The sequence below is a fragment of the Alosa pseudoharengus genome, unplaced genomic scaffold, assembly GCF_046254945.1.
Source record: "Alosa pseudoharengus isolate Yale_2024_CS ecotype anadromous, Long Island Sound unplaced genomic scaffold, YU_APseudo_1.1 YU_APseudo_1.1_scf_1, whole genome shotgun sequence".
NCBI classification, from domain to species: domain Eukaryota; kingdom Metazoa; phylum Chordata; class Actinopteri; order Clupeiformes; family Clupeidae; genus Alosa; species Alosa pseudoharengus.
In genome coordinates, this window is record NW_027468564.1 from 30254017 (window position 1) to 30270534 (window position 16518).

The 16518-nt window shown below is 43.0% G+C and overlaps 1 protein-coding gene across 2 annotated transcripts in view; it reads left to right on the top strand.

The window, feature by feature from the left end:
- LOC143124761 (uncharacterized) overlaps positions 1-5733 on the top strand; it is a 43530-nt gene extending 37797 nt beyond the window's left edge. The window contains exons 1-5 of one of the 2 annotated variants that reach the window (XM_076286477.1): positions 256-339; positions 3073-3345; positions 3909-4007; positions 4224-4276; positions 4465-5733. In XM_076286477.1, the coding sequence (XP_076142592.1) occupies positions 294-339; positions 3073-3345; positions 3909-4007; positions 4224-4276; positions 4465-5406 (1413 nt within the window). In that variant the 5' untranslated portion in view covers positions 256-293 and the 3' untranslated portion in view covers positions 5407-5733. Of the gene's footprint in view, positions 1-255; positions 340-3072; positions 3346-3908; positions 4008-4223; positions 4277-4464 lie in introns of those variants that run through there. The other variant, XM_076286470.1, reaches the window with a different exon arrangement.
- Positions 5734-16518: the final 10785 nt, after the last annotated feature.

Below are 16518 nucleotides of genomic sequence, written 5' to 3' on the forward strand. Positions count from 1 at the left end.
GACATGGCTTTAATAAAAGTCTGAAGAGAAGAAAAGAAAAAGAGAGAAGTGAAGAAAAACAACTTTTAAGGAAACATTTACTCTTCGTCCACTCCCTGACACACTTGCTCATTAGTGTAATAGTGTGGAATGCATACAGAAAGAGGAAGAGTTTATTGAGAGCTATGAAAAAAGGCTGTAGCTAACCACATGCCTGTGAGAGGGAAGTGTATAAATAAATTTCTGTGTTAGAAGACATTTTGTACAGTCGCGAAAGACAACCATTTGGTGAAGGGCTACCAGCTGTAGACGTTATGGCTAGATTCATCATTCTCTCCTCAATCCTACCGGTAGTATCAGGTAAGTAATAACATTACTCTCTCTTTCTCTCTCTCTCTCTCTCTCTCTCTCTCTCTCTCTCTCTCTCTCTCTCTCTCTCTCTCTCTCTCTCTCTCTCTCTCTCACACACACACACACACACACACACACCAAACACACAACACACTAACAACAGACCACAATCGAGTCAATTGTAGCAGTCTACCGTTTCACTGCAGTGGTGTGATCTTGTAAACATAGGAGATTCAAGCATGAATTTGAAAACCTTTGAGACTCATTTAACAACTTTGAGTGTTAGACAAGGATCGAATCCGGTCTATTGTAGCAGGATGCTAACTACACTAAGCATTTGCTATAGCAACAGGGGGACTGAATGTGTTTCAGGAAGTGTAATCAGCGTGTACCCAAATGTGTGAAGACATTACATACTGCATACACAGTGTGCTACTCTGTAGTGTATACTACAGTTACTAGTTTACGTAAAGCATAAACGTTAAGTTTAAGCTGTTTAAAGCTGTGCTGTGCTTTTACGGCTGATTAAAGATGGCATGCTAGGACACTGCAAAGGGTAGGGTGGCCATTTCCATAACACCAAAAAGGAGAACACTTTGTGGTATTTAGTGAGGCAAGAATAATTACATAGGACTCTGGCTACTCCCAACTACAATACAATTTTGTCCATGATAACAAGGCTATTTCCATTTTGCATAGGTTCAGCTGTATCTAATCCAGGGGTAGGCAACGTACGGCCCGAGGGTGGCCCTTTAGTTCCTCTAGTGGCTCCCTGGCTTTCCCTAAAATGGAAGTTATAAAATATTTCTAACAATTTCATATAGTTGTTAAGCTTCAAGCTGTCCCAACACATTAACAGTTTGTGAAAATATTATACTGTACAATACAGCATATACAATGTATGGCGAGAATGCCATATGCCTGAGGCTAATAAAGATAGAGAGGTTTAAACTGATTTCTTTAAAATGGTTCTGATATATTTACGGCCCCAGACAGATTTTATTGTTTTTTCTGGTCAACAAAATGGACTTTTTAAAAGAAAAGGTTGCCGACACCTGCTCTAAACCTATGGAATGTTTTTTGTGACAAAATTAAATAAATAAATGAAATATGAAATCAATAAATTAAATATGAAATAAATAATTAAAAGTTGAAATAAATAAATAAAAGATTAAATAAATAAATAAAAAGTTAAATAAATAAATAAAATGTGAAATAAATAAATAAAAGATGGGTGACTGACGTATTTATTTATTTCATGGCACATTGCAAGACCGTGCATATGGAATGTAAATGTCAATGTCAATGTATATATGGTTTTTACATTTAATCTTTTATTTATTTATGCATTTAACATTTTTTTATTTATTTAACTATTTATTTAATATTTTATTTATTTATTTCATATTTCATTTATTTATTTCAACTTTTAATTATTTATTTCATATTTCATTTATTGATTTCATATTTCATTTATTTATTTAATTTTGGCACAAAAAACATTCCATATAAACCAACTAAAGCTTGTCTGAAATATTGTAAAACCATGTACTTGTTTTAAAAATGTATGGGGAAAGTAAAATCACCCATTAGTTTAGACAGGTCCTCATGTTTCTGCTGAAAAACTGCTAGTTTCATCTCGAGTATACGATACTAAGATGTGTTTTTTTTAATAGCCAGTCGTCTGCATTCAAAAAACGGAATATGCGGTTATATTTCATAACTTTTGCGAATTATTCTGACTGGGAAAGGCTGGCAAGCAAGCCACAGACTAGGTAGGCTAGGCCTGCAAGCCCCATGCTGTATCGATGCAAATAATCAGATCAATTTAATGTTAGATACAGTATACAAATATACTGTACTCAGATTATTTGTTGACATCAAACCGAGGACACCCGACTGCTGTTCCTTCTTGTGAAGTTTCTTCTTCTGTTTATCATGCTCTGAAGGGTAATTTGGTGTCATCTTCTTAATTTATGAGATACTTTCGCTATCGCTACCTTGACTCAAGGGGAGATGGGGGATGGGGCCTTGATTAACTTGCGGTGCCCTATGTAACTTGCGTAAGATTCTAGAGCGGGGCTCTTTAGGCCCATTGCAACTCCAAAAAGGGACAAATGGGCGGCTTGAAGATGCACTAGAACTGTCCGGCCTAAATCCAGACATATGGCCACCCTATAAAGGGTCAGCTATGGAATGTAGCCTCTCCTCTCCTCTCTTTTGCTTCACAAGATTTTAGCCTGGGAATACCCATACAAACCTTTAAGCAAGTTTCTAAGCCACTGTACACTGAGGCATGCTTGCATGTTGCACGAGCATTATGAATTGTTTTGTTGCTATTTGACAAAAGTATCAAAATATTGACAACGTTAATTTGTTCCAAAGATGCTTAAATGTAGCTTAGGTCACATCCACCTACATTGTAAAAAAAGGCCACGACCGCCTACACTGTAAAAAAAAAACAATTTCTGCCCAGACTACTCTAAAACCTGGAAACAAACACAGTGTGTGCAGCTTGTCCCCTTAACAAAGACAAGACCCTGCGTGGAGTTTTTGGGAATATTGAAGGGAGGGGTGAGCTACCTCTGGTGTGTTTTGTTTGGTCCATGGTTAACATATAATGTATGTTGTTTTGGACAAAAGTGTCTGCTAATAAATTTAAATATAAATATAAACAAATGTGACTTCCTGCGCAATCGCTGACTGCACCTTTAACAGTTATTTTATTCTATGTGTTTTCAGTCTTATCATCAGCACGAGTAACAAACCTGTCAACAGTATCTTCATCATCTTCATTACCACCGATTTCATCAGCAGCAGCAGCAGCATCACCATCATCGCCGCCATCATCATTATCATCATCATCATCATCATCATCATCATCATCGCTGTTGTCGTTTTCCCATTCGCCAAATTCATCATTATCTTCATCATCAACAACAACCTTAGCATCAACTTCTCAGTTAACACAATCGTCTTCATTGTCTTCAACTTTATCACCATTGTCATTATATGGTATGAAAAAAAACATAGAACTGCAACAATGGCACTCTCACTGAGGGCTAAGCATATAGCAGTTTTAATCAGACATCAAATTAATTGTGATTTGTCACTGCTAACTATGCCTTAGCCTTTAGGGCCCAAGTTTAAATGGTAGGTAAAGTGCAAAGACTATCGACAAGCAAAGTTATTGTGCATGAGCCATAGTTATCCTGGCATGTTGGAGCCTTGAGCTGACCTCTCAATGTTTGTGGTTAAGGTCTCGCTCGTGGTGTTAAATCAGCCGTCATGTTGTTATGTTATTAAGAGCCTATGACAACAGTGACTGGAGCTTTTCTTTCTTTTTTTTGCTTTAGCTTTTATGTTTATGGCTATACAGCACAGTAGCCTCCTTTCTGGGTTGACTGTGATGGTTTTGTCATTATTTACTACATATGTAGCCATTGGGTTTACTTTCTTTTCTTAAGGTTTTTTTATTTCTTCCCTGTATAATGACTTTGACTTTTTAGCTTTTAGCATTGTTGCTAATGTTGCCCTTTAGCTTTTAGCATTGTTGCTAATGTTGGCTCTTCCCTTAGGCGTGACTGTGATCGCATCTGTGGCACTGTTTGCTGTGTTTCTGACAGTGGGGCTCCCACTGATATGTATCTACGTGTGCAGGGGATACAAGAGACATGGTGAGTGTGTCAGAAATGCATAATATTGTACATTTTCATATTCAGCTGTGCTAAATACCAATCAGATGTAAACACACACACACACACACACACACACACACACATACACAATAATGCGCACACACCCTGCTCTCTATGGTGCAGTTGATATGCTGAATACAAGGTTCAATGTTTTGAGTATGCAGTGACCGTGTTTATGGTTCTTGTCCTGTTTAGGCCCTTCCACTCAACCAAACAGCACACAGACGAACCAGAGAAGCCACATAGAGGTAAACAAAAGTCTAGTTATTTACTCAACACATTTATCTTGACCAATGAGCCTAAAGCACTTGCTTTATCTCTGTCACAACCCATACATATTGCTCTCTTTCACTCTATCTCTCTCTCTCATCTCTCTCTCTCACTCTATCTCTCTCTCTCACTCTATCTCTCTCTCTCATCTCTCTCTCTCTCTCAGATCCCAGTGTGTGACGAGGAGTTTAAGCTGACCTCCTGTGACCCTCCTCCCTCTGAGACGCCAGATCTCACCCTTGTCTCCCCCGACAACAGCGACTTGGTCGCTCCATTACCCATGAGCCTCTCTGATGACTACACATACATCGCTGCTGTGCCAACTACCTCTGAGGAGGAGCCCATATACACCTCAGCTGATCCACCACCAAGCCCAGGCCACGGCTCTGTATGCGACTCTCCCTCAGATGGAGTTTACTCTACGGCCGACAAACCCTCTGACTCTGTGTCCACATCGTCTTCTCTCCACCCGTTGAATCAATTAGGCTCCCCTGAAGATGACGTTTACTCAACTGCCGAATTACCCACAATCCTCTCGGGTGATGATGGCAGGCGTTCCTTGACTGAGGTGCCCCACGACCCACAGAATCCCACCTACAACCTTGCTGAATTACCCATGAGTCCCTCTGGTGAGACAGCTCACCCCCAAGCCCAAACAGGTGGGCCGAATTCTGTCTCTGAGGATAATGCTTATTCACTGGCAGAATTACCCGTAGATCTTTGCAATGACTCCACATACTCCCTTGCACAGTTACCCAAAAGCAGCTCTGCTGAGATTATATACTCAAACTCTACCGAAGACCCTATATACTCAAACAGCGACTCAGCCACAGACCCACAAGACGATTCCACATATTCCACCACGGAGTCCCCCGTAATTTCCCACAACCCCATATACTCTGTCTTGGAATCATCAACAAACCCTTTAAGTGACCCTCCCAATTCCAACCCTGATGTATCTCTAAACTCTCAAGATCTCCCATACCCAGCCACGGAATTAGCCACAAACCCGTCTGATGATCCCATATACGCTGAAGCAGATGGGTCCTTGGACACCGCTCTTGACCACAACTGCTGTGCAGAACAATTACCCACAAATCCTCTCTGATGACCCCATGTGCTGTGTTGCTCAGTTGCCTGTAGAGGACAACTCTGAGGATTCCACTCAACATCCCTCCACATCACCTTACGTAACTCTTAATTAGCCTGATGAACAACGTTGGGTCCTATAACCACATCATGGCAATAAGGTATATTAACATCAATGTAACGTTAGTCAGTGTTAGCGGAAATGACCTCATAGGTTATCGTTCGGGTGATGAGTATGTGGTGGTAGTGGAAAGATTGATGGCTCTGGTGTATCTATTGTGTTACATGTTCCAAATCTAATGCACTTTGAGCTGCATTCTGTGTATGAAAGGTAGCATACAAATAAAGGGTAACACTTTATTTTAATGTGTCACTGTTACAGTGTACCTACCTAATTAGGTACAGTGGTACAACCTGTGTAACAACATGTACTATCAGGTTCTATCATTGTACTTGCATAATGTATTTGTGGGCACCTACATATAGTTGTTACATTGTAATACTGAGTGCTTTTACAAAACTTTGCCAATTTGCCTAAATTTTCATCAGAGGCAAAGAGCTGACCTGAGACCTGCTGGATGGGTTAAATCAGGTCATGATAGATTTGATATACAAAGCATGCTCCAGTCAAGGCCTCATTGTCTTCAGTGTACATGTAACAGCTGTGCTGCTACAACCTTGTTACTCTTTGATACAGTGGAATAAACTGGAACAGGTCTTGTCTTGGAACAGGTCTACTAATTCACATGTACTGTGTGGTGTAACAGCAGACACATTTCAACACATCAATTACAGGATGCATAACATCATTGACAGTATGTATATATGTAGATGTAAGTACTTAACTGGTACACTTTATTTTAATGGGTTTATTCCACTGTATCAAAAGAGTAATAAATGTGTACCAACACAGTTGATACATGTACTACAGTATGTAGGGTAATGGCAGACATGTTCCAAGACACCAATGACACAACATACATGTAATATGTAATTGTAAGTACTTAACTGGTACACTTCATTTTAATGGGTTTATGCCACTGTATCAAAGAGCAATAAGTGTGTACCAACACAGTTGATATATGTACTATGTAGTGAATTAGTAGACCTGTTCCAAGACATCGAAGACATAACATACATGTCATATGTACATGTAAGTAATTAACTGGTACACTTAATAGGTTTATTCCACTGTATCAAAGAGTAACAAGGTTGTAGCAGCACAGCTGTTACATGTACACTGAAGACAATGAGGCCTTGACTGGAGCTAAGCATGCTTTGTATATCAAATCTATCATGACCCGATTTACCCCATCCAGCAGGTCTCAGGTCAGCTTTTTGCCTCTGATGAAAATTTAGGCAAATTGGCAAAGTGTTGTAAAAGCACTCAGTATTACAATGTAACAACTATATGTAGGTACCCACAAATACATTATGCAAGTACAATGATAGTACCTGATAGTACATGTTGTTACACAGGTTGTACCACTGTACCTAATTAGGTAAGTACACTGTAACAGCGACACATTAAAACAAAGTGTTACCAAATAAAGCGTATTATTACTATTATACTATTCCTATAGTTTGCATGGTCGCAGCCCGTCATTGGGATTGGAGACATCTGACTCTGGTGTGTCCACGCCTGCAATCTGGCTTCCCCTCAATCTAAAGGAGGTTCCTTTCCTCCTATGCAGATTACGCAACATCATACATTCCACTCATCCATGCACACACTGCACGCTAATTCCATAGATTGTGGCTTTATTCTGTAATGTTTGTCTTCGTTTACATTGTATTGCTTTATTAGAATAAATTGCCTAATTTGTGGCCTAAATACTGTGTCCTTGTTTGTTATTGTTTGTTTGTTGTTGTTGTTGTTGTTGTTGTTGTCATGGTTTTTTTTAGCCAAGTCATGACGGCTTATTGTATAATCGGCATGTTATCATTCTCAACACAAATAGCATTTTATGATTTTTAAACAAAACATTAAGTGGAGGATGTTATGTTTCCATGGGGAGTTTCAAAGAACAGCAGTGTGCTCACACAGGATGTGCCATACCACTGCATTATGTGGAAGGATGCGGGCAGGAGCGGATCTGGGTGGAGACAGTTATTATTATTATTAGTTGTGTGTGTGTGTGTGTGTTGTGTTACTGTATATGTTTACCCGATGGTTACTGTTTCTCTCTGTGAGTGTATGTGTGTGGGGGGGAACACTTAGGACCATTGCCTAGACCATAAAATCTCTCTCTTTCTCTCTCTCTCTCTCTCTCTCTCTCTATCTATCTCTCTCTCTCTCTATTTTGCCCACCCCCATCCCTCTTTTGAGATCCATCAAAGCCTTGACTAGTTTCTTCTTTCTGCCGTTGGTACAGTGGGCCCCATTGCCTTGCTGGTGGTTGGTGGTTTGTGGTCTCTGCCATAGCAGCTCTGTGCTCGCCTCCAAAACACACCTTATCGTTTAGACACGTGAGTAGTACACCGTAGATCATTTATACATGGAGACATGGTGTCAGACTCGCTGTTACGCTCCCAAGCAAGACATTCTTCACAACACACTCCAGCTTAGTAAATACAAACAAACGATCAACTAAACAGCCATCAAAACCCTGACCCTCAGAATAAAACAGAACAACAGAGAGAGACAGAGACATACAGCGAGAGAAAGGCTGAACTCTGCATTGAAAAAAAGAATGCTTTGAAATTATATTGTACATTAATAAAAACAAAGCTTATGATTACTATATTCCATTTCTGCAAATACTTAGATAGGCTACACACACACACACACACACACACACACACACACACACATAACCACGTGCAAGCTTTTTTTTAATTAAAGCTGAATAAAACAAAATAAAACATACAATCCTTCTGATTGTCCATGTGTGCTATAATTAATGTATATTGTATTAATTAATTAATGTATATAATATATGTCTTGCTATTACTTTGTATTCAGCAGGTTTGTCAACAGGCTAAACTCATTTGTTTGTTTTCTGGAAGTTCCTCTATCTCATCACTAGGAGGCACCAGGTTGTAAACTAGTTGTATGTGTTTCTATCTGACACACACGCTTCCACGCTCAACATTTAGAAGTCAACTTTAATTTTTCATGTTTTCATGTTTATGTCGGTGGAAAAAGTGCAGACCATGTGTGAAATCACTCACTTTTGCACAGGAAACATACACATACACACACACGTAAAGGATAACGGCCGCCGAGGTGTCCTGTTATACAGAATTAATGGACGAGGGCGAGTGGCAAAAAACTCCCCGATGCGCAGCGGAGGGGAGTTGCCTCCGCCCGAGTCCATTAATTCCATATAACAGGACACACCTCGAAGGCCGTTATCCCGCTTATCACCCGGTTGCCACTGTAAAGCAAAGGAAACATGTGGTTTCGTTTAAAAAGAAGCTCAAGTTCAGCTTGTTGTACAACTTCCGATAGCATGGACAGTTAGCTTGTTTACAGTTGATTCCATTGTTGCGAAGCCTGCAACCGTAGTCCTACTATGGTTGTTATAGTAACCATTCATAAGCATTGATATGGAACGGAGAGAGATCTCTCTTTCTGCGTCTCACAATAAAAACGCTCCTGCTGCTCATCACCTTCTCGCTGATCCCAGGTCTGTGACAACAGAAATCATACTTGTGTGCCATTTACATGATTGGGTTTCTTGTGTTTGTGATGCTGCATGGACGAACACACATAATATCTTTCAATAACTCTGTCTGTGTTATTGTGCTGAGTATTTGTCTTTTGGATAAAAGTACCTTGTTTCTTTGTATTTTCATTCCCAGTTGTCTATGTGATTGCACATACAGCTGGAAATGTGCATTTCAGATGTCCATATAATCCTAGTTATGAACAAAAACATAATCAATTCTACCGGGGAGAATGTTCCAGTAATGGCTCTCCTGAACAAAAAGACGTCCTCATTCAGTCCAACCAGAGAGACATCCTCATCACTCGAGGGAGATTCTGTCTCTATGACAACACCACAGCTAGTGTCTTCACTGTAACCATCACTAACCTGACCGCAGAGGATTCTGGGAAATACTGCTGTGTGGTGAAGAGACTTGGGCTGTCTGATATTCAAAAGGAGCACATACTCATTTTTGAGGGTATTGTTGAATGTCTGCATACCTAACCATATATCATTGTAAACACAGCATTATGGTTCAACATTAATATAAACTTTCGTTCTTTCTTCTTGCCCCATATCTCTTTTCCCTTTCTCTACTTATTCCTAATCAAGATTCTCCACTAGAAGAGAACACAAACACAGGTATGTCCAATCTACCACCACTGTGACATGTACTGTAATGTCTGAAAAATGCTCCATTGCGTCAATCAGTATTTAGTCCTTGATATCATTATTCAATGCACAGGGTCCTTAAGCATATAGTTTAAAGATTATGTGAAAGTCTATCAGACTGGCACACATGAGTGTGAGCGTGTGTGTGTGATTGGGGGGGGGGGGGGGGTCAATGTCAGGCAGTATGACCTCTACAAATGTGTGTTTGTGTAGTGGCAGGATGGTTTGCATGTGCTGGTTTGACTGTGTCAGTGCTTATAAGTGTTCACAGATGTAGTGATCACAACATGTACAAAAAAGTATGCATAGAGTACAACAATTGGTTTTCTGCATATCTAACCTTTCATTGTCATTTTAAACAAAGCATTTGATATTAATGTAGACTAGTACTCTTTCTTCTTCTCTTTTCCCTCACATCTATTGCCCTCTCTCTCCCTACCCCTAATCTAGTTTCTGTAGAAGAGAACATAAACACAGGTTAGATTGCTACTATCTTCACATGTCCTCTGTGTGGAAATGTGGAAAAAATCTGTTTTTGTGTCAGGTTGGTTTGTAGGTGGGGGTTTGACTGTTTCAGTGATTGTGGCTACCGTGATCCTTATCATAATTCGCTATAGGAGGAAAGGTATACTAAAATTGACCATAACAAACACACACACACACACACACACACACACACACACTCTGTCTCTCTCTCTTCCATAATTAGTTAGCTGAAGAGAGTGACAATTATGCCATTTTTTCTGATTGTCTCTCTACAGTTGGACAAACTTCAAATCCAAACGTCGTCCTGCTGCACCCAGGGTACCAGAGTCCAAATCCAGCTTCCCTCCAACAGGAGGCCGTCTACCAGAACCACAACCTGGTCCCAAACCCAGTCCAACACCACAGTCAGGACCAAGGCCTGGACCCAAAATCCCCACAAGATACTCTTTACCAGTGCATAGATCCAGACTCCAGAACCGACTCTGTGTACCAGAGTCTCAGCCAACAGGTGACCAAACGAGACTCTAGACACCAAAGCCTGGACCTGAAGTCAAAGCCAGATGACCCAGTCTATCAGAGCCTGGACCCAGAGTCCACTCAATCAGATTCACTCTACCAGAGGATAAACCCCCGAGACTGAGCTACAAAAGTCAGGCCACTGGAACAGTCACTCATAATGATCACACTGGACATTCTCTCACACACACACTGACATACATAATGCACACACACACACACACACACACACACCCTTACACTCAGATATACACACAGAACAGCTAAGGGGGGTGTTCACACAGGCTTCACTTCAGAGAAGTCTTCCAGTCAAAATAGTCTTAACACACACAAGATCCATCCAATAGAGGAATAAACAAAGAAACACAAGTCCCGGTTCAATTCACAAAAGTAGATGCAGGAAAAGGGCCAGCAGTTCAAAAATCCAAGGCAAATAATAAGTAATCCTTACAGACCGGGTCGATAGCACAGGAGTAGGATCCACAGGAGCAGAGTAACCACCATCCACGAGGGCGAAAACCATGACTGAGCATAGAATGGCAGACAACAGGGACTTAAAGGAACACGCCACCCAATGTCAGTAGTAATATATGTTCTTACCTTAACTTTCACGAGTTGAGTCATACCTCTCCCGTGTCCGTACGTGCACTCAAACGCTCTGGTGCTCGGCTGGACTGTGTTAGCATGTTGCTATGCTAGCGGGCTTTGACGGCAACTAAGCGTAGAAGTAATCAAAAACATCCACGTTTTACCGACTTAAATACAGTTGCACGAGTAGTTGATAGAAATGCTACGGCCACGCAACGTGAAACGTGGCGATTTTCCAAGCGAATAAACCGGAGAACTACAATGTGTGGCGCAATAGCACTTGGGAGTACTTCGACCTAGCGTAGTAGTATTGTTAACACCTAATTGTAGATCCTATCCACCACAGAGTTTAGAATCCATGCTGGATCGATCGACCCTCAGCCTCTCCCTCCCCTCTGAGCGAGAGAGAGGCACACACATTAGAGATGCGCTGATGGGCTATTATTTCAACCATAACTGCATAGCAAAACTTATCATCCATCAGCCATCCATCAACACCAAAGTTTTTTGACCAATCCCGCCCACCATCCGCTGGTTGTTTTAATGTAGGCTATATGGGTGATGCAGCGCTGCTGACGTGAGGCTAGAAAGCCCTTGCCTGTTCTAGGAAGACTGATCCAATGCAGCAAATATATTAAAAGGCTAAAGTCGTACATTGGCTATGTTGTAGCCTATCCCCAGAATATCAGCAGCAAACTCAGTCTCTGTCTGGCAAAACAGTCTCCAAATAAAACGCACATTGGCCTGTTGCCTATACTGCCAGCTTGTGACAATATATCGTCCAAAATGCTTGATTGCATTGCATTCTCCACATTTTCATGTACCACATCAGCATTTTTGTTCAGTGAATCTTTTGTAAATTGCTTTGAAATGAATTGCGCTGTCTGTCTGAAAAAGACGCGCTCGTGCAGTCAAAATGAATGGGAGTCTTCAGAACAGGCTTTCAGTCACCCTGACATAACAGTGTGTAAAGTAGCCTATAATGTGAATGACTTGTTATTTTATCAAGGATTTCTTTCTTTTTGCAAAAAATAAAGTACAATAGGCATTAATTAGTAGGCCAGGAGCATGTTGAAATTATGTGGCAAATTGCGTTTTTTATTACAATGATAAAATTGTAAAAGGACGTGACCGAAGCTGAGGCAAGCCAGGCAATAGGCCTATAGGCCCGACGGTAATTGTAAAGCAATTTACAAAAGATTCACTGAACAAAAATGCTGATGTGGTACATGAAAATGTAGCTAAAAATGTGGAGAATGCAATGCAATCAAGCATTTTGGACGATATATTTTCACAAGCTGGCAGAAAAGGCAACAGGCCGATGTGCGTTTTATTTGGAGACTGTTTTGCGAGACAGAGACTGAGTTTGCTGCTGATATTCTGGGGATAGGCTACAACATAGCCAATGTACGACTTTAGCCTTTTAATATATTTGCTGCATTGGATCAGTCTTCCTAGAACAGGCAAGGGCTTTCTAGCCTCACGTCAGCAGCGCTGCATCACCCATATAGCCTATAAACAACCAGCGGATGGTGGGCGGGTGCCGTTTCGAAAATTGGTCAAAAAACGTTGGTGTTGATGAATGGCTGATGGATGATAAGTTTTGCTATGCAGTTATGGTTGAAATAATAGCCCATCAGCGCATCTCTAGTGTGTGTGCCTCTCTCTCGCTCAGAGGGGAGGGAGAGGCTGAGGGTCGATCCAGCATGGATTCTAAACTCTGTGGTGGATAGGATCTACAATTAGGTGTTAACAATACTACTACGCTAGGTCGAAGTACTCCCAAGTGCTATTGCGCCACACATTGTAGTTCTCCGGTTTATTCGCTTGGAAAATCGCCACGTTTCACGTTGCGTGGCCGTAGCATTTCTATCAACTACTCGTGCAACTGTATTTAAGTCGGTAAAACGTGGATGTTTTTGATTACTTCTACGCTTAGTTGCCGTCAAAGCCCGCTAGCATAGCAACATGCTAACACAGTCCAGCCGCGCACCAGAGCGTTTGAGTGCACGTACGGACACGGGAGAGGTATGACTCAACTCGTGAAAGTTAAGGTAAGAACATAAATTACTACTGACATTGGGTGGCGTGTTCCTTTAAGAAGGCCACACCAAACGAGCCACAGGTGAGCCCCATGATCATCAGTCACAGGGTCTCCCAGGGTGATTACCAGGGGCTTGAGCCTTCTGGCGGCATCTCCTGGCAGACTGAGGTGTGACAGTTTCTTTATTGCATAAAGAGTTGTCATGTTTATGGTGGTGGAAAAAGTCCAGACCACGTGTGAAAAAGCCCTCTCGTGCACAGGAAGACACACACACACACTGACACACACACACACACACACACACACACACACACACACACACACACACACACACACACACACACACACACACACACACACACACAAACACAGATACACCAGCGTCGGCGTCATGGGCGGGCCTTAGGGGTCAGGCCCATCCAAACAGGCCTGGTAATCTCCTGGCAAATGTACGATCACTGGACAACAAAATGGATCACATACGACTGCTGAGATCAACGAACCGGACAGTAAGTAACTGCTGTGTGCTTGTCTTCACTGAGACTTGGTTAAATGACAACATTCCGGACTCTGCTGTACAACTGGAGCAGCTAGCATGCTATCGAGCAGACCGGGCCATTGTAAAGGGAGGTAAATCACGAGGAGGAGGAATCTGTGTTTACATCCGTGAAGAATGGTGCCGGGACACTGTAGTAGTATGCAAACACTGCTCACCACTGGCAGAGTTTATGATCATAAAGTGCCGTCCTTTTTACCTGCCAAGGGAAATTACTGCGATTCTGCTAGTCGCAGTATACATCCCGCCTACCAACAACAACAACGATAAGAACGCGGCTCTTAGTGAACTGTACCAGGCTGTCAGTGAACAACAGACGGCACACCCAGACGGTTTCACCATCTTCACTGGAGATTTTAACCATGCTAACCTTAAAACTGTACTTCCAAAGCTACACCAGCATGTTGATTTTCCAACAAGAGGAGATAACATCCTGGACCTGGTCTACACTACACACAAAGGAGCATACAAAGCCACCCCCCTCCCCCACATTGGACTTTCAGACCATATCACTGTTATGCTAATGCCCGCATACAGACAAAGGGTAAAAGTGAACAAACCGGTTCGCAAGCAGGTAAAAGTGTGGCCTGAGGGAGCCTCCGATGCTCTTCAAGACTGCTTTGACACAACAGACTGGGAAATGTTTAAGCAGGCAGCCACTTACAACAACCAGACAGACATAGAGGAGTATACAGACACTGTAACCTCTTACATCACCAAGTGCATCGATGATGTGACCCACACAAAAGACATCATCACTCGGGCTAACTGGAAGCCATGGCTGACAGGGGATGTCCTCAGGCTGCTGAGGGCCAGAGACAAAGCCTACAGAGCTGGGGATGAAACTGGCATGAGAACAGCGAGAGCCAACCTGTCCCGTGGCATCAAGGAAGCAAAAAAGGAATACACTCACAAGATAACCACCCACTTCAAAGACAGCAGGAACGCACAAAGCCTATGGCAGGGCATTCAGGCCCTCACGGACTACAAGCCCGCGCCACAGAGCTGCGAGAGCAACATCCCTCTGCTCAACAACCTGAACCGCTTCTTTGCTCGCTTTGAAGCACAAAACAGCACCTGCCCACAGAAGACCCATCCCCCTCTACATGAGCAGCCCCTGTGCCTCTCTGCCGACAGCGTGAAGAGGACACTTGCTGCTATCAACACCCGTAAGGCAACAGGTCCAGACAACATCCCTGGTCGTGCGCTGAAGGACTGCGCAGGGGAGCTTAAGGATGTCTTCACAGACATCTTTAACACTTCCCTGAAGCAAGCCATCGTCCCATCTTGTTTCAAAGCTGCCACCATCATACCTGTGCCGAAGAAAACTGCTCCATCCTGCTTCAATGACTACCGCCCTGTGGCACTGACACCCATCATCATGAAGTGCTTTGAGCGGCTTGTCATGTCACATATCAAATCCATTCTCCCCCCCACCCTGGACCCCTTCCAGTTTGCATACCGAGCCAAACGGTCTACAGAGGATGCAATCTGCTCTGCCCTCCACCCAGCCCTCACCCACCTGGAAAAAAGAGACTCATATGTGAGATTGCTGTTTATAGACTTCAGTTCTGCATTCAACACCATAATACCACAACAACTCATCTGCAAACTTGACAAACTGGGACTCAGTACCTACCTCTGCAACTGGCTACTGGACTTCCTCTGTCAGAGGCCTCAAGTAGTACGTGTTGGCAACAATACCTCAAGCAGCATCACACTGAGCACAGGGGCCCCCCAAGGCTGCGTGCTCAGTCCGCTGCTCTTCACCCTGCTGACGCATGACTGCACTGCAACCTACAGCAACAATCACATAGTGAAATTTGCTGACGACACAACTCTGGTGGGTCTCATCACCAAGGGCGACGAGACTCAATACAGGTTGGAGGTCGACCATCTGACCACGTGGTGCAGGGACAACAACCTCCTGCTGAACGTCAGCAAGACCAAAGAGATTGTTGTTGACTTCCGGAGAGGTCACACCCAACACCTGCCACTGACCATCGACGGTGCTGTGGTGGAGAGAGCGAGCAGCACCAAATTCCTGGGGGTGCACATCAGTGAAGACCTCTCCTGGACCACCAACACAGCATCACTGGCGAAGAGAGCTCAGCGCCGCCTGTACTTCCTGCGGAAACTCAGGCGAGCAAGTGCTCCACCAGCCATCATGACCACATTCTACCGAGGCACCATTGAGAGCATCCTCTCCAGCTGTATCGCTGTGTGGGGCGGAAGCTGCACTGAATACAACAGGAAAGCCCTGCAGCGCATAGTGAACACAGCTGGAAGGATTATTGGTGCTTCACTCCCCTCCCTGAAGGACATTTACACCACCCACCTCACCCGCAAGGCGACCAAAATTGTGAGTGATGCAAGTCACCCCGCTCACAATCTGTTTGATCTACTGCCCTCTGGGAAGAGGTACAGAAGCCTGCGCTCCCGCACTACCAGACTCACCAACAGCTTCATACACCAAGCTGTTAGGATGCTGAACTCTCTCCCTCCTCTCCCCCCTCCACCCTCAGCTACATAACATCCTGGACATTGGACCCACAAATGGCCGCCTGCACCACTCCACTTGCACACTTGTACACTTTGCAACTTGTTGTTGTTGTC